Source organism: Dipodomys spectabilis, unplaced genomic scaffold (genome assembly GCF_019054845.1).
Source record: "Dipodomys spectabilis isolate Male_0828 unplaced genomic scaffold, ASM1905484v1 ptg000263l, whole genome shotgun sequence".
Classification (NCBI taxonomy): Eukaryota; Metazoa; Chordata; class Mammalia; order Rodentia; family Heteromyidae; genus Dipodomys; species Dipodomys spectabilis.
In genome coordinates this window covers 3,363,533-3,387,208 of record NW_024870940.1, presented here as the reverse complement: position 1 = coordinate 3,387,208, position 23,676 = coordinate 3,363,533, and the positions used below count along the sequence as shown (strand labels likewise).

At 43.5% G+C, this 23,676-nt stretch overlaps 1 protein-coding gene across 1 annotated transcript in view; it reads right to left on the bottom strand.

The window, feature by feature from the left end:
- LOC122125287 (CUB and sushi domain-containing protein 1-like) overlaps window positions 1–23,676 on the bottom strand; it is a gene marked incomplete at its 3' end in the record, with an annotated part of 693,202 nt that overhangs the window by 555,380 nt on the left and 114,146 nt on the right. The window contains exon 4 of the mRNA XM_042699884.1: window positions 4,822–4,934. Coding sequence (XP_042555818.1) covers window positions 4,822–4,934 — 113 coding nt within the window. The remainder of the gene's footprint in view (window positions 1–4,821; window positions 4,935–23,676) is intronic.

Sequence of the window (23,676 nt, the reverse complement as noted above, 5' to 3'; positions counted from 1 at the left end):
GGCCAGCTTGTTCTGAACATTAATGCGTGGGGACCACACATTCTCAGCATTAAAAGATGTAATTTAGTGGCTTGCATTAAGACAATTGATTTTTAGAAAGGAGCGCCTGGCTATAATGTGGATCCTAGAATTCCTTTGTTTCCCTATGTGTTTTGTAGAAACTTCTGGTGAGAGAAGACCTTCACTGCAGAGAAATGAAACCCAAATCCCCAGGTGGAGCCCTCACCGGCGGTCATTCCTTTCAGTTTTTCAGGGAAAAGAAAGTGAGCTACTTGTCAAAATGACGTGAGGATTTGTAAACACAGTTTAAGTGTTGGTTTTAATGGATACATAATCATTGTGCATATTTTTTTAATCAGCTTGCTTTTTCAATATTACAATTTGAATTTTTTATCTTGCCAAGTTGATTATTGCAAATATCAGTACCTGTTCAAAATGCATATTTTTTCAGTCATATTTATCTTTTAAACTGCCATTTCTTCAATAAGCTTTGCCACCTGTTAATTCTCAACCTATGCAACAACCATTAATTACTGAGAAATATATGCCACAAGCATTTACCATGACGAATAACTCTTGAACTCACTACATTGATTCACAGCATTGGTACTGTCCATCTAAATATAATTTGCATTATATGTGAATATTCCACTTTCATTCACACACAAAACCTCAGCTCATAAAAAATACAGTCATCTTCAATAAAAAATGATTTCACTTTTAAAAACCCCTAGAAAGCCAGACTAAATTATAATAAATAATTCACAGAAACTGAATTTTTAGAATAAACCACTATTTAGACTATTCAAATTCAATGTACAAAAGAATTATCTTAGGAGGTTATGATATGTTTGAAATTATTTTCAGAAGTAATGACAGAGTAACAAAGAAAATTTCTATTAAAAATAGACATTTAGACTCCATACGTCAGGATCAAAATACCTAAAACACTGAGTCTATGAGTTTTCAGTAAGTGTGTGCCAGGGCTTCTTCTAATGTTTAGGCTAGTTTGTTACTCATAAAGGAAATCATCAGAAAACACTTTATTACAGTTTAAACCTTCAGTAAGCCAGCACAAGGTCTTGAGTTCAAACACTAGTGTGTCTCAAAATTTAAATATATAGAAACAAAGAGAGAAAGAGAAAGAGGAGGGAGAGAGGGAGGGAGGGAGGGAGGGAGGGAGGGAGGGAGGGAGGAAGGACCTTGAGCAGATAGTGGAAGCTGCAGAGTAGCAGCTCTGAAGTCCTTGAGTCCAGTGTCACCTGTGTATGCATTGCATCATTTGTCTGGTCTCCCAGCCCATGTATTTGTCCAGATACAGATAAACCTGATGACAAAACCATGCATGTTTAAACTAATGAAGATCTTAATGCATTAGACAGAGATGCAGGAACTAAGGCTAAGTATGGAAATAGTACTTTCAGGCACATCTTAGAATTTGTATAGAAATCTTTCCCATTGTCAAGTATACAGAAACTTAATACATTAATACTTTGCTGTAAATTTTACCAAGAGAATAGATTAGTGATGGAACTAACAATAAAGTAATTTAAGAGGCTAAGTTAGTAACTTTGATTTTTACTTTGTATTGGTCAGTTAAAGGTATTGATTTCAATGGCCATACATAAACCTCCTAGCTAAGATCTCATGCATAGAAAGCCAAGCACTTCCCTTGAGTAGTGTCAGGAAGAAATTTATAAATATTTCTGCTTGATTTGCAGAATTAAATTCAATGGCTGAACACATTAATTGGGATATTTTAATTTATTGTTTCCATACTCATTATGTAGCTCAATACTCCCATGTATGAATAAAAATTTATGTTAATATTTATTCCAAAGTGTTGCCAAGATCAACTTGAGTCAAGTGCCCACTTTATGTTCTCTGCCAAGTTACCATGTTTAGATAGATCTTGGAAGGTTGAAAATTTTCTAAAATCAAGCCAATAAACTTAAATGAATATTTAAACAGCAATTTAGTAATACTAAATAAGTCTTAATTTTAATTTAACTACATTAAGGACTTCAGAAGAGTATTTTAAGAGTTGATTTAATATTTTATATCTAAATTCAATTTCCATTAGAGATCATAGATGACACATAGAAATTTTTTTTATCACTTGTGTCCTAGAACTTACTAAATGGACTATCACTTTAACCTAAGTGACTAGGATGGAAAGAGACCCAAATCATCAAAAATGGAATGTAAATAATAAATGACAAAATAACTGCACAATCCCTGACAGAGCGATTGGTCCTGTCTTCACCTCACACACATTTGAACGAGAATAAGTGCGTTTGCTGTGCACGGTCCTGCTCCAAGCCCCCCTCTCCCCCAGCCCTGCTATCATTTCCGGGGGGACTTGTTGATACTGGTGAAATTCTAGTGCTGGTAGTGCAGGCTTTGTTATCCTGCAGGCTCTGGAACATTCCTTTCAGAATATTACAGTTTCAAGCCAGCGTACTTTCATTTTCCCAGAAGACTTTTAGGCTAATTGAGAAATATCTTCAAAATATAGATATTAAATAATGAACAGAAGTTTGGTTTTGCTGATATGACACTTTGGCAATTTCACTGGAGGTTTTTCCTTTTAAAGTACCGGCTAGTACTAGATACTACTAGGCTAGATAATGCCATCATATTACTATTTAAAGTATGAATTACATACTGAAGTATGAATTATTGGAATCTTGGCTCAACTAGTATAACACTTGCGAAACTCTGAATTTGAACCCCAGAATGACCAAAACAGTAGTATAAACTATACCATACCTTCTCCCTATCTATGTGTATATGTGAGCATATAGGTACATTTAATATATCATATACATGCAGGCTGCTCTTTTGGGGGACAGAATGTTACTGTAGAGCTGAAGCCAGCCACGAACACTTGACCTTCTTGCTTCCTGTTATTGGGATTATTTATGTGTGACACCCAACCCAGCTTGTATAACATTTTTATGAAAATAATTAATGGAACTTATAGTCTTATTTACTTTTCTAGTCATGTATCCAGTCTTTTTGAATAATACTTAAGTAATATTCCAACAGAGACAATCTCACCAATTGCTTTAAAATACAGCGCCATGGCAGCCAGTAAACCCAATAATATCCAAGAACTATTTGCTAGAATTATTCACTTTGCAATCACTTATCACTCAGGGAGCGTCTGCATTAACTGTCGGGAATCCAGAAAACCAAGGTGATCAAGTATCAACCGTATTGTGAAGGAGAGTAAAATTGCCGTGGCTCCTAGGCTGTGGAAATATTATCTGCCTTCTGAACAGATATCAGACATGTAGATTGGACAAAGACAGAGTCACAGGTAGCTAGCATTGATTGCTTTGCAGAAGCTTCTACAGTGTGAAGCCTCCCCCCCCCACGAAAAAAAATTGATTTTAAGGTTTCCAGGAAGCAGTAACAAACTTGAAAACTCATAATATCTATTGAACTTGCATTGCCATGTTACTTTCCAAAGAACCAATTATGCCTTGAGAGTAATTTACTTGAATGTGATTAATGTTTCAAAGCCACTAATTGTAGTCCATGAAAAAAGTTCTCAAAGACAGCAGTCCACATTTGTACAAGAACACACTCAACTGCTTTATGTCCATAGAGTAAACATGCTCTACTCTTGCATTTTCTGATAACTGTATTGCTGATAAATTCAGTCACATGTGCCACAAATAGATTTTTAACTCTCCATAAAGAATATTTTCTTGGAGTGCAATGAATACTCTAAGTAAGAATATGGGTAGTACAAAAAGTATTTGGGAAGCTGGGTGCCGGTGGCTCATGCCTGTAATCCTAGCTACTCAGGAGGCTGAGATCTAAGGATGGCAGTTCAAAGCCAGTCCAGGCAGGAAAGTCTGTGAGACTCTTTATCTCCAGTAAACTACTAGAAAACTGGAAGTGGCGCTGTGGCTCAAGTGGTAGAGCGCTCACCTTGAGCTGAAGAGCAGAGGGACAGTGCCCAAGCCCAGAGTTCAAGCCCAGGACTGACCAAAAAAAAAAAAAAGTGTTTGGGACATAGCCTAGACATCCAGATCTATATACATACTGTTTGTCTATCTATCTACCTACCTATCATCCATCTATCTATGCATGCATGTGCCAATATACACACATGCATATGTTAATTTTAAGCTCCAAACTTTGTGTCAAAATGATGATTTTAATATTATACATGGAAGTGTATTTAAAATCTCCATGCCAAACAAGATGAAAGTATACACATTGTAGCCTTTATACATAAAATATTATCAATTTTTTTAAACAATTCTCTTTTCAAAATTCAATCTGCTTTTTAAATTTCCATTCAAGCAGCTTAAAAAACAACAAGATCCAAATGATATCCAAACACAAACTCCAAGACACAAAAACAACAAACAAACAAATCGCTCCTTCTGCAGGGATCAACCAACACTAAGGCAAATTCATTTTCTAAATACAAGTTTTCAACTTTGACCACGAAGCTCATTTTATGACATTAGCATTACGTAAGCCCCCGATGAGCAAAACTTCTCTCCAGCAGATGTTTACTGCCAATCTTCCGTATTAGGAAGGGGCCCATCACTAAGCAGTGTGAAGAACTTATACTAAACGTTTTCAAACTTCTCCTATTACAGGATAACAAACATCATCCGATCGAGACATCTGCACCGAGAATGGAAAGCACAGGCATGTGGGCCAGTGGTGGCCAGTAGCGAGGTCCAGCGGTCAGTGCTTTTGACCCTGCAAGGGCATGGCAGGGCGCACCCACACGGTGGACGCCAGCCCTCGGAGCACTAAAAGCGAGAGAAGAGAGCCGTGGTCTCTTACCTTCGTACAGGGCTTTGAAACCCTGGGCACTGACGGCAAAGTCCGTTGTGAACCACAGCGTCAGAATGGAGCCCGTGCTCACGATAGAGGAGGGCAGCTGAAATCCCGACAACCTGAATCAAGAGCAGACAGAGTGCCGTCAGAAGCCATCCCACACAATCGCGCACAACTGAAAACACCAAAGTTATAAAACGCACCTTTGTGAGAGAATCTTATTTGAGCTTTTCTCACAACCCTTTTGATTCTGGTAGGCTTACTTATGGTATCCTGTTAATTGATTATTTGTGTTTTAATTCATTTCTTTCAGGCACCAGAATTTGTTCATCTACATAAATATGAAAAATTTTTTGAGGAGAAAGAATTTGTCTTAGAAGAAGTTAGCACAGCAGGGCTGAGTTGCACACTTGCTTTGTGAGGCTGTAGGTACCACCTGAGCTTAACAAAGCATTCATTTTCTCCTGCAATTTAGGTAGAACGTCCATAGCTCATATTTCATGAGTTTATTCTCATGTGTCCTCAACACAAATCACAGTTTCTTTTGAGAGGAAAATGTATTACATGGGGAAAAAAGCAGCTACTTGAGCAGAGGTAAAATAATTGATGCTTTTCCAGACAAATATTTTGGGTCTTGAGAAATATTTTTCATTGATCATTATTTGGACATATTTCACAGTTTTAACGGTGATGAGGAAGCCGGAACTCTTCTGGGTGTGTGAGCTGGTGCAATCACGCACACAGTTATTAAAGACCTAACACCTGTTTGCTCTCTTTCAAAGTCTGAAGACGGGTGGATCAGATTATTATATTGACCCAGTGTTTGCCGCAGACCTGTGCTTTCTTGTGGCCCCCACTCAAAGCTCTGATGCCAAAGGAATTGGCCCACGGTCTGTGGCCTACAGGAGGAAACCTGGCTTCACAGTCGTTTTGTGTCAGCTGCCCAGCTCAGCTGCCCAAAGGTGCACAGTGAGCCTCCATATTTGCAGAGTCTGACTCACCATGCACAGGTGCAAGACAATAATGGCGTAATAAAATGACAGAATCATCAGGCTTTAAAATGTTCCAAAGACGGTGTTTAAGGAAGACTGGTACTACAAATACTGCCCACGTTTATAGCCCATTATTTTACTGTTCAGTGCAATTTTAGGCTTTGGTGCCAATTCTTTGAAGCTTTTATTTCCATTTTATTTACTGTATTAACCCTCATGAAAGCTTTGGCTTTGGTCATCATCTATAGCTGATATTTCTTAGGAATTGGTACTCATATGCGTCTAGTCAGAATATAAACTGGAAAGTCATTCTGCAAAACAGTTTTCATGGACTTAAAAAATTAACATGCAGCTATATCCAGCTCAGCAGTCAATTTCTTTGGCATTTACCCCAGAAATTCCTCCCATGGGAAAAAACTGTTCTGTAGTTTCCCTGCCCCAGGTCACGCTTTGGGGCCATCACTGCGCTGTCCTTTGGAAGATGTCACTACTAGGGACAGCAAGGACTCTAGAGAGTCTCTGCAACATTGCACAGCAACAATTTTATCGAATTAAATGCTTTGGGAAATACATTGGAAAGGCTGAGGCAGCGTGAATCTCAAGAAAATATTAATGCCGAAGTCATCAGGGTAGTAGAAAGCCCAAATCAGTATTTAATAACAAAAATTCTTATTTGTTTTCAAAAACAACTTGAACAGATACATTGAGGCTAACTTTATTTAGCAATCAACTATGTTGAAGTTGAAAATACCTGTTAGCAGATGTTAGATATGAAGTAATGTGTGCTAGCACTTGAAATAAACACTAATTCGTGTCTTCTTTACTTAACCAGGGTATGGTGATTTCACAGGAGACATTGTTAAACTATTTTAGCTCAGACATGAAGCATGCTAAGGGCTCTTGCAAGTAATAAATAGCCTGTTGGAGGTTTGAAGTGTTTAGTGTGGCCAGACACAGACAGAATGGCTCGGTACCCTCTGTCTTCAAGTTGGAGTGGAGTGCTTTCATTCCCAGCTCAGTAGGGAGGACTGGGGCGGACGGTGGCTGAGGAGGAAGGAGAGACGCAGCCGCCCCTCTGAGCACACGTAGGACGTCTGCAGCCCTCGCTTCCGACCCTGTGCAAGAAGCCTTGTAAGAACAGAGGCAGACTCTCTTCCTTCACGGCCTCTGCAAACACACCAAGAGCACACATCTTACACAGCAGAGGGCACAGGCACGAACTCCTGGGAAAAAACCCTTCGAGTTGTCTAAACGCTTAACTTCCAGTAAGGAATACCTGCTCTGTCTGAGAAGCTAGATTAATTTTAGCACTCCATCCTTCCCTCCCTGCCAAAAAAAAAAATCCCAGGGCCCATCAAGCATCTTTGTGTTGACAAGTAGATAATGTACAGCCATGTTTCTCGAGTTTTCCAAAGAATTGTCAAAGTTGTTTTGTCCAAAATTCCATTTGTTTGCTTCCTTTCTAATTTTTCTCCCCTTCATGTATTGTAGTGTATCAGTAAGCTCACGTATTTCTCATTTTAACTCTGAGGGGATTCTCACTAGATAAAGTAATGCCATTGGAGGTGAACGTGACAAAACCAGGAAGATGACTGGCTGGCTTCCCCCTCTTGGTTCTGTCTCAAACCAAGTACCCCCACAACACATGCTGAGACACAGAGAGAAAGGAGCTCAGAGAAGTAAAGCGTCCCGATCTGAAGCCTCTGGAGATCATGAGAATGTGGATCTAGGCGCAAGTGCCCCTCTGCCCGCGGTTTTGTGTCTGCCAGCTTGTTGCTGCGCACGCAGGCCCAGTGAGTATGATTCCCTAGTCTGGCCGGCTTGATCGCTGGCTGGTGGCGGATAGGAGCTGTGAGCGGGCGCTGTGCTTGCACCAGCCACTCTGCACAACATCAGCCCTTGCATTAGCTTAGGTGAAGCAGGAGGCTTTCATCCAAGGCCCGCTGGACATGTTCACAGGAGCAAGAAGTTTGGAAAAGGAATTCCATGTAAGGACACTTGGTTAAAAAAAATCAATTTCATCCTTACTAAAATTAGTGGTTTTGGTGTCAGTGGAAAAGAGCCTCTGTCTCTCGGTCTGTTTTAGTTACATCCCTGTTGTCCTGTGGCACCTGATTTTGTAAATTTTCATCTGAGATAAATGGATTCCTTTCTCACATGCAGCCTTCTGGGTAAATGACAGAGGTCGCCCGTCACCCGTGAGTGATTGTCAGAGGAAGATCGGTGGCTGCACCTCTATCGCTCAGGTACACGTTTACGCCGCAGAAACATGAATTTCAGAATGGAACAAGTTCATCCCTCTCCCATTTCTCAACAAATTACCTAGGTGAATTTCATCTAGAAATAGATCCAAAATATTTTGCCCTGTACTATCATTTGAGGTATTTAAGATAGAACAGTGTAATGATCTTGAGTGTTACATGTCGTGGTCGTGGAGAGCGAAGAGCAGGTTGAGTGGGATCCTGACGGAAGAGAAGACGGAGTGTTTTCATTTTACTTCTGTAAATGAACGAGGGGATGATAACTCCATTACAGAGCGGTGCGTGCCTAAATTACAAGTTGTGTACATTGCATAATCAGTGTTTGTGATTTTAAAATGTCAAATATATTTAAAACTACACTTTAGTTAAAATGTCAAGTGCATATTTTAAGTAAATTAGGAAATATCACTAAGTTAAGTCATTTTTCCAGAGAATGTAATTGCTTTAAGGAAAAATCTCAGTAAGCTAAATGCTGTCAAGCTGACATTAATACTCAATATTTGATAACATCTCATTGTATGCCATATGCCAGTGTGAACATCCTTGTAATATAGCTCCATGAAAGATGTAGTCTAACAAGAGCCTTCTCTCAAGAAAAGTTTTTTTTTTAATCAAGAGCTTGTTTGTATATTTGTACGTGTTGTATAAGGCTAAGAATTAAAACCCCTCCCCGTCCCCACCATGGGCCAGTTCTGCAGAATAAACTCTGCAGATGTTAGAAAGCCGTTGCTGTGCGCTCAAGGTGCACTGGGCTCCGCTGCCCCCAGGACTCCTGACGTGAAGTGTGGGTCTGTGGGTTTCTGACAGGGGCTGTCAGCAGGTGACAGGGTACCAGGGGCTCACTAGCAGCCACTGGCTGGGACTCCTGGATGGACAAACAAGCCAGGGGAACAGACATCAACGGGCGAGACAGGGAAGGTGAGTCTGGCTGTCTGTTCCTGAGCTGGTCGGGCCGGGTACTCAGAGCACCTGGAGAGACAGGAATGGAATGCCACCCTGCCTCTCTGGAGAGACAGGAATGGAATGCCACCCTGCCTCTCTGGAGAGACAGGAATGGAATGCCACCCTGCCTCTCTGGAGAGACAGGAATGGAATGTCACCCTGCCTCTCTGGACGCAGGGTGGGAGCAGAGCAGACATTGGCTTGAACTTCACTTCTCAGTGTTTCTGAAGGCTCTGAAAAGCCTTTGATCCTCCAGAAGCAGGGCAGCAGGGGCCTGGGCTGGGGTCGCCCGGGCCACGTGTCAGGGGCCTGGGCTGGGGTCGCCCGGGCCACGTGTCAGGGGCCTGGGCTGGGGTCGCCCGGGCCACGTGTCAGGGGCCTGGGCTGGGGTCGCCAGGGCCACGTGTCAGGGGCCTGGGCTGGGGTCGCCCGGGCCACGTGTCAGGGGCCTGGGCTGGGGTCGCCCGGGCCACGTGTCAGGGGCCTGGGCTGGGGTCGCCCGGGCCACGTGTCAGGGGCCTGGGCTGGGGTCGCCCGGGCCACGTGTCAGGGGCCTGGGCTGGGGTCGCCCGGGCCACGTGTCACGGGCCTGGGCTGGGGTCGCCCGGGCCACATGTCCTCCTAGGCACAGGCCCAGACAGCGTGCCTCAGAGCAGTGCCCCAAGTCCTAAGATGGGGACCGTGACTGTCCCCAAGAGTTCAGCCCGGGGCTCCTCACAGGTCTGTAGGAGTCTCTTCTTTGGAGGAGACATTCTTCTCAATTCTCATGTTCAGTCTGGGAACTCACTTTAAAAATCATCATAACTGATATACTCAGAATTCCCTTCCTGGGGTGGTGGGACCCCAGGCTGCCCAGCACCTCCCACAAGCTCCTGCTGGTGCACCCCAAGCCCCCCCCTTAGCTGCAGTTACTGAACATACCTACTTCCTCCTAAGGGACCTCAGGTCTCTGGGGGAAAACACATGCATTCCCCCAGAATTACAAGCCAGACAAATACGCCAAAATGGGTACTATGGATCCTTCAACATGATGTGCCAAGCTATTTTGGGAATGTTATTTTGCAATTACGGTGTCTGCAATACACTTTGGGGAGCAAAAACTAAACAGATTTTGCCCGGAAGCATGAAATAACATCCCGTCTAAGTGGCTTTATTATGACAATAGAACAGCACCATTTATGAATTACATTGAAACCATCACAGCATTTCTTGCCTTCGCGGTAAGAGCAAGGGCTGGGGTGTATTAAACTCCATCCCGGCCCAGGCCTTGTCCACCACAGCTCTGCCTCAGTGAGAAGCATCCACACACTGCCCTTTCAGAGGATTTTCATATCAAGATCACTTTTTGGTCTGTTTTCTTCTGGATATACCACTTTTCTGTTTCAGGACGTTCGATAAGGCCTGTGCTACTTTAGAACAACTTGGAGGGTTTCTCCCATATTTCCTCCTCCGAGAGTTGGTGTGGTTAATGCTAATCTAACATACTGCACTCTGAAGAATGAGGTAAGGCTCTAACTGATTTCCCACAGGCAAGAGAAGGGAGCAGGCATACCCACTCAAATTCATCCCCAGCCTCCTTCCTGGCATGGCCTCAGTAACACTGAAGAACTAGCAAAATGGCTCAAAGATGTTAAACAGTGCACAGATTTGTTTCGCTGTGGCATCTGACACAGTGTATTTTTAAATTGAAATTTCCTTCTTACTTGGGGATTTAGCTTGAATCAAATTGAAAGCAAAATCCAATAGTTAGGAGGGAGTCCAATGCATGTATATTACAGAGAGAGAGAGACAGAGAGAGAGAGAGAAAGAGAGGGGGAGGACAGAAAGAGAGATACTAAAGCAAGAAAAAGGGCTGGGAGGGTGGCTCAGTGGTAGAACGCTTGCCTTGTATGCATCAGGCCCTGGGTTTGATTCCTCAGCACCACATAAGCAGAAAAAGCCAGAAGTGGTGCTGTGGCTCAAGTGGTAGAGCGCTAGCCTTAAGCTGAAGAGCTGAGGGACAGCGCCCAGGCCCAGAGTTCAAGCCCCACGACCAGCAAAAATAAAATAAAAAAATAAAGTAAGAAAAAGAGGGGAAAACCCCTCAGAATGAAAACAACAGAGAAGATTAGATCCAAAGCAACTGCTCCTCAACTGTGTTCCTCTAGCGTGACTATATGGCCCAGGCCCACCCTATGGCATGGCTTTTGCGGTTCTCCCCATTTTCACTCTGGAAGGGGATGTTTCTGGTCTGAAGTACAGGCCAAACGAGAGAGAAGAAAAGGTGGGGAATAGAACTGGATTGTCAAGCACTCTGATAATAGTCAAAGAATCGCTGGTGGATTTTGAGACCAAGTCTGGCACAAATTTTCAATGCCCAAACCCACTAATGCAAATGTTAGAGGACGTACTGGGAAACTCGGATCTGCTATCTTCTTGTTGAAATTAATCACCTTTATATAATTTTATAATAACTTGAATATTATATTCAAATAGGGGTTTTGGGCAAAAGATAATTATGCAAAATAAACACTATATTTGTAAAGGTCACAAGAGCATTCCACATTCATATACTTCTTTATACTTATGAATACGTTCTCAGAAAACTGGTAACAATTTTCTAAACAGCTTCCTGTAATAGACAGGGCCCTGTCTGGAACCAGAAATATTTTTCCCTGGGTTATTTATGGTTTGCAAAAATTTTTCCTGAAACACATGCAGGTTACAAGTCTTGATTACTAATTATTTTATGAAACTTGGGGGAAAAAAAACTTGAATTCCTAACTTTTATCCTATTGCCTGTCAGAAGAGTATGAACATTACCTAGGACTTAACCATTTCCTCCTTGAAACTCCTTCTTAGTAAGAGCCCCCGAGACCAAAGCAGAGTAAGTCACTCATTTGAAGGACTGCTCACAGAATTCCCTTCCCTGACTATGAACTGCTGAATTACTGCAGGTCAAACTAATTTTCACATTGTATTGATTTTCTAGAACTAGAGCCAGGTAAAAAGCAATCGCAACGTACACACAGACTCTCGGGCAGGCTAATCCCAGGTATAATTTACTAACTGCCAATCACTGTTGTGGTCTCTAAATGCCATGTGCTCCCTTGGTCCTGAAAATAGCTTTATGACTTAGAGACTAATATCACTCCATCTGGCAGGTGGGGAAACTATGCCCCAGAGATGACTGATAACTTCCCAGCGCTGCACAGGTGGGCCGAGGGAGGATCCCACCTACTGGTAGCTGTCCAGAGCCCATGCCGTCAGCTCCCGGCCACCCATGAGAGATTTGAAGCCAAGGACACAGACATCATCCAAACACGGGAAGTAGATGGTAACTGTGGCCTCCAGTCGGGAACGAACCAATAATTTGAGCTCTATCAACATAATGTTGGTGTCCAAAATATTATTAGACTATTGATATAAAATGGCTATGGAGCTCAGCATTGGAAGAAGGAAGCCGGACTGAGAACTAGGGTATGCACTTCCTGAGGACAGGCCTCAGGAGGTGGACGTCTGGCGGAGAGCAGGCAGCCCAGAGCAAGCCTTTCCCACCGAAACCCACTGCTCCCCCTGGGACCAGGCCAGTCACACACGGGGAGTGGGAAGGGGCAGACAACGCCGCTCTTTTCTCTTGGCTGTGTTGAAAGGAAACGGAAGTGCCTCACGTTCTCTCTCCCCCAAATCGACCCCTGCTGGAAAAGCTAAAGCTTCCTCATTCATAGTCATTCGCTGGGTATGGAAATAAGCTAAATTCCCATTTTTTGATTAAAAAAGACTTTTTATTCCTTGTACCCTTATGAATTTAGAGTTTAAAATGTACATGCATTTACCTCTTTCTGTATTTTATATGCTAGAAGAGCCTTAGAGGAGCCATGGGATCTGGGATAAGAAAAACTAGGCTGAAACTTTAAATATTCATACTATCTTTTCTTTAGCAGTATCACACAGAGGTGGAGTCAAAAGGGAGACAGGACAAACCATGAAAATGTTGGAACTTCAGCCCTTGACTGTAATCCCAGAGGAGCTGTCTAACGCTCTCTCTTCAGTCGGAGAGTTACCAGCTTCAGTCCCTTCTGAAATAAAGACCAGGGATGTGAAGTCTTAACTGAAGGGACAGCAGGTGACTTTCTCCACTCAGTTTCATGGACACTGCCAAGAGTCTCACAAGCAAAACGAAAAGTGTCATCAACAAAAAGGATCCCCTCAAATTCCGTGGAGGGTGATCCCAGGATGGACCAGCGCGGGAGAGGCAGGAACGAGGAAGGAAGCAATGCCCATGCAGTCACTGATGCAAATAGCTGTAGTTAATACAGCTCAGAAGGGACTGGAAGAGTTGGAGGGACCTGATCTACTCCAGTCCCAACAGGAGCAAGGCAGCAATGGGCAGCTGTGGAGGCCGGGGGAAACTGAAGTCTGCTGACTGCTGCGAACCCCTCTTAGGCTACAACACAACCACACTGCGCAACACCTAGTCACCACCTCTGGGCCTCATCCACGATAACCGCCTCCCTGCAAGGGCACGCCTCACGCCCACTGTCCTCACGAAAATGCCACGTCTCAAGATCACCTGACTTCATGAGCAAAGATGACCACACATGGAAAGCAAGTACTTGGAGGAGGTGAGTGTCACACACTCACAGCAGTAGACTGTCCGACTCTCCTGGAGGAGGTGAGAGTCACACTCGCACTCACAGCAGTAGACTGTCTGACTCTCCTGGAGGAGGTGAGAGTCACACTCACACTCACAGCAGTAGACTGTCTGACGCTCCTGGAGGAGGTGAGAGTCACACTCGCACTCACAGCAGTAGACTGTGTGACGCTCCTGGAGGAGGTGAGAGTCACACTCGCACACACAGCAGTAGACTGTCTGACGCTCCTGGAGGAGGTGAGAGTCACACTCGCACTCACAGCAGTAGACTGTCTGACGCTCCTGGAGGAGGTGAGAGTCACACACTCACAGCAGTAGACTGTCTGACGCTCCTGGAGGAGGTGAGAGTCACACACACACTCACAGCAGTAGACTGTCTGACGCTCCTGGAGGAGGTGAGAGTCACACTCGCACTCACAGCAGTAGACTGTCTGACGCTCCTGGAGGAGGTGAGAGTCACACTCGCACTCACAGCAGTAGACTGTCTGACGCTCCTGGAGGAGGTGAGAGTCACACACTCGCACTCACAGCAGTAGACTGTCCGACTCTCCTGGAGGAGGTGAGAGTCACACTCGCACTCACAGCAGTAGACTGTCTGACGCTCCTGGAGGAGGTGAGAGTCACACACTCACAGCAGTAGACTGTCTGACGCTCCTGGAGGAGGTGAGAGCCACACACACACTCACAGCAGTAGACTGTGTGACGCTCCTGGAGGAGGTGAGAGTCACACACACACTCACAGCAGTAGACTGTCTGACGCTCCTGGAGGAGGTGAGAGTCACGCACTCACAGCAGTAGACTGTCCCACGCTCCTGGAGGAGGTGAGAGTCACACTCGCACTCGCAGCAGTAGACTATCTGACGCTCCTGGAGGAGGTGAGAGTCACACTCGCACTCATAGCAGTAGACTGTCTGATGCTCCTGGAGGAGGTGAGAGTCACACTCGCACTCACAGCAGTAGACTGTCTGACGCTCCTGGAGGAGGTGAGAGTCACACACTCGCACTCACAGCAGTAGACTGTCCGACTCTCCTGGAGGAGGTGAGAGTCACACTCGCACTCACAGCAGTAGACTGTCTGACGCTCCTGGAGGAGGTGAGAGTCACACACTCACAGCAGTAGACTGTCTGACGCTCCTGGAGGAGGTGAGAGTCACACACACACTCACAGCAGTAGACTGTGTGACGCTCCTGGAGGAGGTGAGAGTCACACACACACTCACAGCAGTAGACTGTCTGACGCTCCTGGAGGAGGTGAGAGTCACGCACTCACAGCAGTAGACTGTCCCACGCTCCTGGAGGAGGTGAGAGTCACACTCGCACTCGCAGCAGTAGACTGTCTGACGCTCCTGGAGGAGGTGAGAGTCACACTCGCACTCATAGCAGTAGACTGTCTGATGCTCCTGGAGGAGGTGAGAGTCACACTCGCACTCACAGCAGTAGACTGTCTGACGCTCCTGGAGGAGGTGAGAGTCACACACTCGCACTCACAGCAGTAGACTGTCCGACTCTCCTGGAGGAGGTGAGAGTCACACTCGCACTCACAGCAGTAGACTGTCTGACGCTCCTGGAGGAGGTGAGAGTCACACACTCACAGCAGTAGACTGTCTGACGCTCCTGGAGGAGGTGAGAGTCACACACACACTCACAGCAGTAGACTGTGTGACGCTCCTGGAGGAGGTGAGAGTCACACTCGCACTCACAGCAGTAGACTGTCTGATGCTCCTGGAGGAGGTGAGAGTCACACTCGCACTCACAGCAGTAGACTGTCTGACGCTCCTGGAGGAGGTGAGAGTCACACTCGCACTCACAGCAGTAGACTTGTCTGACGCTCCTGGAGGAGGTGAGAGTCACACACTCACAGCAGTAGACTGTCTGACGCTCCTGGAGGAGGTGAGAGTCACACACGCACTCACAGCAGTAGACTGTCTGACGCTCCTGGAGGAGGTGAGAGTCACATTCGCACTCACAGCAGTAGACTGTGTGACGCTCCTGGAGGAGGTGAGAGTCACACTCGCACTCACAGCAGTAGACTGTCTGACGCTCCTGGAGGAGGTGAGAGTCACACTCGCACACACAGCAGTAGACTGTCCGACGTTCCTGGAGGAGGTGAGAGTCACACACTGGCAGCAGTAGACTGTCCGACTCCCCCTGGAGGCCTTGAAGAGGTCAGCACTGTTGATGAAAACCTTCATGGGCAGTACTGGTGCTTGTTCTGAGACCCTGTGAATTCTAGGTAGTGTCTTTTCAATTGAGCCATCTCCCAGACCTTTTATTTTTTGTTAGCCTCATTGTTTCGCTTGAGTCGTACTTTGTGTCATGGCTGGCCTCAGGCAAAGATCTTCCTACCCACCCCTCCTGAAGAGCTGGGACTACAGGCACGGACCACCACATTCAACTCTTCTGAGGAGAATCTCTGTACTTCAACAATAGTTCTCTTGATCTCTCCTCAGAGTAGCTGGGCTGATACATATGAGCACCATGCCTGGCCTAGATAGCTTTCCATGTACCAAGTTGATGGCATGTAAATAAAACTTGGGAAATAACAGGTACTGGAGAAGAGGAGAGATGTGTGGTGCATCACCAGTTCAAAAGAGTTAATGGGACTCTAGTAAGAGACAGGAATTAACAAACACATGGGCCTCCATGTGTTTGTTATGAACCTTTGGAATGAATATTGGCAAAACTACTTTTATCAGTGGTGTTCTTAAAGGCCCTCATTACACCCCCACAAATTGGTGTCTCATGACTATGATGGCACACAGTTATTGTGAGACACACCCAATGCCAAGGGTGGACTGTTGAGCTCCTATTTTAATTGTTGGATCGGACCAAAGACTGCAGAAGCATGGCGTACTCCAGATAAGATGAACTCCTGCCCCCAGCCCATATTATAATACTGATCGTTGGCTCCCATGCAACGGGATACACATTCATGAAAAACAAGCAGAGGCATGATAATCTTTCTCCTGAGAGGATTACCTCCATCTAAGAGCCTGTAGATCTGGTTTGTGTGATGCTGTTATGGTTGTCGCCAAACTCCATTGTAAAGCTTTGAAACATTTCTGCTGCTAAAATTTGTCCAGCCAAACTGCTTCTGGTGTGTTGGGTTCTCTAGCATCAGGACAGTTTCTCCTGTCCGGTCAGGCATCAGCCCCACGCATGCCCCTGCCCCTCATGGATTCCACCCCTCACTGCAAGGGCAGGTGAGAGACGGAGGCTGGTGCCCTGTCTCCCCTGTCAGTGACAGACAGGGCTTGGCATCGCCAAGGTTGTGGCTGCAGATGTTGCTGACAGTCGGGGTGCCAGCATGCTGCGTGGAGAAGAGCTATCTCAGTGCCAAAGCTACAATTAAAATACCACACATCTGACAGCTGGAACAGAGGAGGTGTGAAGAGTCTGTGACCAGGGCCGCTGCGGACCCACAGGTGAGGTGACACCGGACCCAGAAGCACCGGGCTTGCCGGGAGGAGATCTGATGCACAAGTATGAGAACTGTTACCATGTCCCCCACCTTCTCCCCCCATTCCATCTTTAAGTCACGAGGAAGGTGTGAATACTATCGTATATTGTGGCTTGTGGAAATGTAAGGTCCAGTCAAAATCACCCACAGATGGTATGAAGTCCTAGGATCGAAAAACAGATGTGTCCAATTGAACTACATCTATTCTTCATTTCAGGGTAAGGGATGGAAGTCACAAGAATTGAGAAAATTAGATCTCAGTATCTCATTGTCTTGCAGAAATTGGCTTTTGTCGATGTCTAAAGCTACTCAGGCCTAGTATCATCTTCCCGTAGGAGAAAATGAGTCCTATTTGAATAGGATTTTTTAAAAATCCACAGTGAATCAGCTTTATTGCTTTTTCTTTCCCCATTATACAGTGAGAGCATCCGCCATTCCTTCTGCAGAGGGTGGCGGTCAGTTCTGAGGAGGGAATTGCACGTCTGGACCCTGAGCTGTCTGCTCCCCTGTCCTGTGGGCGTCAGCCTGCTAGACACAAGACAGTGCACATTCCTCAGCCAAGACCCAAAGGGATAACTAACTACAAATCCACACCCCTGTTGCTCTCCAGAATTCTTTCAGACATGTTGACTTGGAAATGGCACACACAATTGAAAGACTCAAGGCAACACTTTGCTCCCAACAAGTCAGGCCACAACAAATGAATGGCCAAACCTCAACCCTGAGAGACATTTTGAAGAAGTTTCTTTCAAGTCACCGAAGAAGAGCAAATCACTGGGGAGAGAAGTCTAAGCTTATTCTCTAGAAGGGGGCAAATGGCAAAGTGCCTGTGTAATTGGTGGGCTAGGACAGTGGTAATACTTCCTGTAGTAGTCACAAAATGGCCTAAAAATCCATCCCCAGGGAGAAAGGAAATCACATCAGTCAAAATTTCATAACATCAGCATAACGCTTCTTTTGGCATTAGTACCAATAAACAGATAAATGAACAAGGAGGTTTCATTGTGATCATTCCACACTTTTGGTACTATATACTTTGAACAAGTTTGTCCCTCTAATATTCCTTGATTCTCATCTCTCCCTCTTACAGACTTTTCTTCAGCTATGCATAGCAAATAGGGTGAACACAGTACTAGTGGGAAGTGCTTTTACTTCACACCTTATCTCTGTCCGCTTCAGAGTCAGGGCCCCGGACACCCGGCGCTTGCAAGCGAAGGTGGCTGGGCTTCCCTTCTGCAGCCCCTGGACCGCAGGCATGCACAACAGGTGAGGCCTAGCCCGACCCACACAAGCCTGCTATCTCTAAGCCAACAGGACTTCGGGATCTCCACAGAGGCTCACTGTGGATAACCGCTCTTCCATCATTTTATGCTCACATTACCCCACAGAGAAATCAGTGTTTGCCTGGAGCTCATGGTGAGCGAGCTATGTAGGCAAACTCCCACAGCCTTAATACTCCGCTGAGAGATTACCTACCACTTCCTGCAAATATTTGGCTACAAATGAGAACACTGTGATAGTCTTTCCTCAGTCTCATGGCATTTGGAGGATCAAGAAGACTTGCTTAGATTCAAGGTCTCACTTTAGAAATTAAAAGGTATATTATCTGGGTTGATAATGCATTAGAATAGTGAGGCCTCTTAGAGTATTTAACTATACCTGAATAGTAACTATCTATTCTTAGAAGTCTTGATAAGTGAACTAATGAACAGACTCGGTGATGGAGTCCACTGGCCGTAGGCCTGTGGGGTGGAGTTTTATTTAACTATGTAATAGCTGACATTTTCTAGTAATCTCAACTATGGTGGGTCTTAACAATGCTTTCTTTCCCCTCTGGCTATATGGTTCACAGAAATCAATCAGTCCATCAAGCCATCCACAATTAATCAATTCATCCTTTGTACCTCTTTACTATTTTATCAAGAACTCCTTCAATTACTCTATAAGATAGGTAGTAAAGTTAATTGTAGATAGATAATAAAAATATCCACATAATAGATATATTACCTAGCTAATAGATAATACAATTATCTATTTTATTGAAATTACTTGAAATGCTTTGTAAGAATACAAATTAAAAGAATTACTGAGAAGATAAAAATGACTTTTTATTACTACCTAGGTCATCACAGTGATCGTATCTGCAGTATGGTTTATCCAATACTCTCCACTGCAAAACTCATATTAATATGTGAATCTGTGGCTTGCTAACCTATGTTCCATCTGCTCCTGACTTCAGAGAATCATAAACAATTCAGTGATTCTTTTCATCTAATTTTCTTGTAACATACTTTTACAGTTTCCTTCTCTCATATTTGGAAGCCAGGCTCATGATTATGGACATATGGATGTGTCTAAGTCAATGTAATCAATGTATCTTCCACTTGGAAGCCAAGAAAAATGAAGCCGTGCAAGGCAAAGCAGAGCAAATGCATTCTCTAAAATCGGGCTTCAAATTCAATTAGGTGTTTTGGAGAGTATGGAAAGATTTCACACCTGTTTTGTATTATTGAAGAAGCCTAAGTCCATAAGCACTGGTATAGAAAAGATGTGTAGGCACAAATACAAGAATTAGGGAAACTCATAAAGAATACACACACAAAGATCATATGGCAGAAGAAGAAGATCACAAAAGGGAAGCAATGCCTGCCATTCCCTAACCGTGGACAAAGAGGTGAGCTCAGGGTCCCCCAAATGCCTATGGAAGCCCTAAAAATGTGGGGGACACATTAATTTTCTCAAGAACTCTGCACATTTACATTTGAAATCATGTAATAAGTAGTTTAAGATAGAACTTTCACATTTTTACTTACCATATTTCATAGTGTATAATAAATATGCAACATAATGAGATTTTTTTATTCCATTTTCATGCATTGATGTGATGTAGTTTGGTTAACTTCACCTCCTAAGTTACCTCTACTTGATAACACAATGGAAAAAACAAAACCACCACTTTCTTTTAGAAGTCCTTTTTTTAAAAAAAAAAAAAAATCAGTCGTGGGGTTTGAGCTCAGAGCCTGGGCGCTGTCCCTCGGCTCTTTTCCTCAAAGCTAGTCCTCTACCACTTTGAGTTACAGCGCCACTTCCTGTTTCCTGGTGGTTAATAGCTAAGAGTCTCATGGCCTTTCCTGCATGAACCAGCCTTGAACCATGATCCTCAGATGTCAGCCTCCTGAGGAGCAGGGATTACAGGCAGGAGGTACTGGTGCCCGGCTAGATGTACTCTTTGGACAGCCTTCCTAAAAGTAAAATTATAAAACCTATCTAGGCACAAGTGGCTCATGGTTATCACCCCAGCTACTCAGGCTGAAATCTGGAGATTCAAATTCTGAGACAGCTTGGGCCGAAAAGTCTGTGCTACTGAATCTCTAGAACACTCTGCGAGAAGGAGAGCCGGAGGAGCTACACGCGATCAAGTGCCAGCCAGGCTGGCACGCTGCACGGGTGTGAGGCCAGGGTTGAGAAGGACAACCAGAACCAGGACAACAAAACGACAGTGCTCTGAACCAGCAACTTGACTCCACAGCGGTCCTGCCAGGACACCTTGCTAGCTACCCGGAACACACCTTTATATGAGTCCTTATTACTGCATTGATACCAGTATCTGAAAAAGGAATAGACTCACAAGTCCTTTAATTAGGGAAAACCAGTGATGTCAATGAGACCTGAGCTCACAAAGATTTTCGATATATATATATATATATGTATATATACACATATCATATAAAAGATTACATATATCACTCATATATATCTATTTCTATATTTCTCCTCTCTCTCTCTATATATATCTTCTCCCAAAATATAAATGGGCCTTCATCTACTCATTTACAATAAAATAATTTAACTCTATGATATGTACAAGATGGTGGGTGTACACATAAATGCATATTTAACTTACTAATGGCTATGCCTTTATTTAATTTAGAAATTGCAAAAGGATTTAAAAATATTCATTTTCTTAGATGAGATAAGCAATAATGTAGGATTTGAGGGAAATAATTTCATGTATATTTGTTTATGGTTTGAAATTTAAATGATACAATTATATCATTTAAGTTTTAAAATATTTAAAAATATTAGTTGAAATCCATGCATCTAGAGAAAGAATTGTAGTACAGATCTTGTAGGTACAATTTTAGGATGCACGGTAATGCTTTCTGACCAGAGGAAGTGTTTGTACTTCAGGGTAAGTTTGTCTTTGAGGAAGAAAAATACCTTCTTCTGAAATATGCATGAGTTCTTCTATATAAGGTAGAATTCAGTCCATTATAAAACTCTATTGTAATGGAAGTGTCTAAAATTTGATTAGAACATAAAAGCTATTTCAGTCAATATGCAGTTTATATAAACATTATATCTTTAATAAATTTGGTAATGTTCTTAAAAGTTCCTCATTAACAGGGTGTTTGATTTTGTTTTGCAGTAAAATCACAAATTTCTCCAGTTAAAATATACATGAGTGCCTTTAAAATGCTAATTTGAATGTTTGAGGTAAAGAAGAAAGAGAAATCTTTTATTCAGATATTTCACTGCAATCAGGGTTACTGATCCTGATTACCTCACACCGCCTGTCAAACAGTAGTGTTTAATCAAATACTGAGAAGTGACGATTAATACAAAAGTGAACGCACAATCAAGGAAAGAAGTTTAAGTCACTGTAATGTATTTTGTTTTGTGGTAATTGTGGAAAATTGCTTTATAAATCTTATTTTCAGCCTCTGACGTAATTGGACGGATAAATTCAGTAGCAAAATATTTCTACAACTGGAACCAAAGTGCCAAGGACACTTAGCTCTGAGTCATTTCTGTGGACTTGTTTTCGAAACACTGGAAAGCCACTCTGCTTCCAATCTAGCTGAGTCTGAGTAGTGGAACCTCGCCTCCTCCAGGCTTCATGGTTTCCCATCTGCTGTCTGCTGTCTCCTCCAGTGCCTGAGCTGCCCCAGGTTGTGTGTGAATTCAAGGAGCCAGTCTCAGGAGGGGCCTTTACTGCAAGCTAGGAGGTCAAGGAGCAAGGCTGATTTCTGTGTTTACTGTCTGAGGCCATTTACACAGTTATCTTCATCACAACAACAATGTGGTGCTGTGGAAGAATAGATACATCTAAAGCATGGACGTTCTCCAAACTCTGACAATCCACCCCGAAGTCCCCATGCTTTCTAAAGTCAGACTCCTCCTGGCCCATGGCCCACTTACCACGTCCCGCCCATCCTTCTAGACACACATTCTCTGTGTGGTCACACACACACATGCTGGACACCACAAATGCTCTAAACAGGAAAGACTTGACGGGGAAAACTACTCATTACTCAGCACCATATTGCTTTAGGGTTGGTCAATATTACTGGAAGAAAAGGGCACCATTTTTTAAAAATTCAAAATCAAGATGAAAACAGATCTTTACATAGATTGAGTTAGGATTCTGAACTGTTCTCCTTCTAGCCACATATTTTATGTCATTACCGATGACATTCTTTTAGTCATATTTGGCTCATTAATCCAAATATATCCAGTACACTCTAGGCTTGCTTAAGTCTTTTACTTAAGACCTCATTTTTGAGGAGCTGCACAGTTCTGTGATTTGGAACCTTTCCCTAATACTGCTTTTTATTGGACCAAGTACTTGTTGAAAAATTCATACTCTCTAGTGTGTTGCTTAAGAAGGCCAAATTCTTTGCTTCCATAAAGTCAATTTTATACTTCATCGAGTTTGTTTTCATATGAGTAGCTTTCGTGGTAAAAGTAGTTTCAATGAATCAAAATAATATACTGGCATTCCAGGTCCTGAAGGGAGAATTCTATATTTTCAGTTATCCTGGGCAAAATACAAGTCTACAAAAACTTTGGTGTTAAAGCTACGATAGAATATTTTGTTGCCATTTCCTGCAACTCATATTTCAGCATGGCATCATTGCACTAGGTTCTAAAATATATGGTGTTTAGGCATCCACACCAACAAGTCATACAAACATATCCAGTGTTGCTATTGGACATTAAAAAATGCTTGCCTCATTGCCTATTCATAGTTATCAATATCTTCAGCACACGCATCTCTCCAGCCAAGAGTAATGGGTGTGGAGAGAGGGGAGAAGGTGGAGGAGCAATGCATCATGGATCTTCCAGCCAAGAAAAGAAAAGTATCTATCTACAAGATTATTTAAAAATGTTGACTTGTCTCTATTTGAAGTGCCCTGACCTTCTGATAATCCTCGGGTCATTTGAGCTTCCTGGCACAGAACAAGAAGAGGTAGAATTACCTGATGGATAGATGTCACTGTGGAAAGCAAGTGTTGGTATTTTTAAAGGTTATAGTCCTCACATTCTTAAGTTTTGGCTTGTGATATGCATTTCTGAGGTTTAATAAAAAGCAGATGTCTTTGTTTTCTTAACATTGTTTGATTTTAGGCCACTCAGCAAAATGGCTTAAGGTAGCTGAAGAGATGCTAGGTGTATGGGATGGGAAAAGATGATGTGGAAAAAGTAACACCTGCTATTCAAATCCAAGAATTTCAGCATGGCTATAACAGAACCCTTTCTCTGGGGAGAAACACTCATATTTAAATGTAC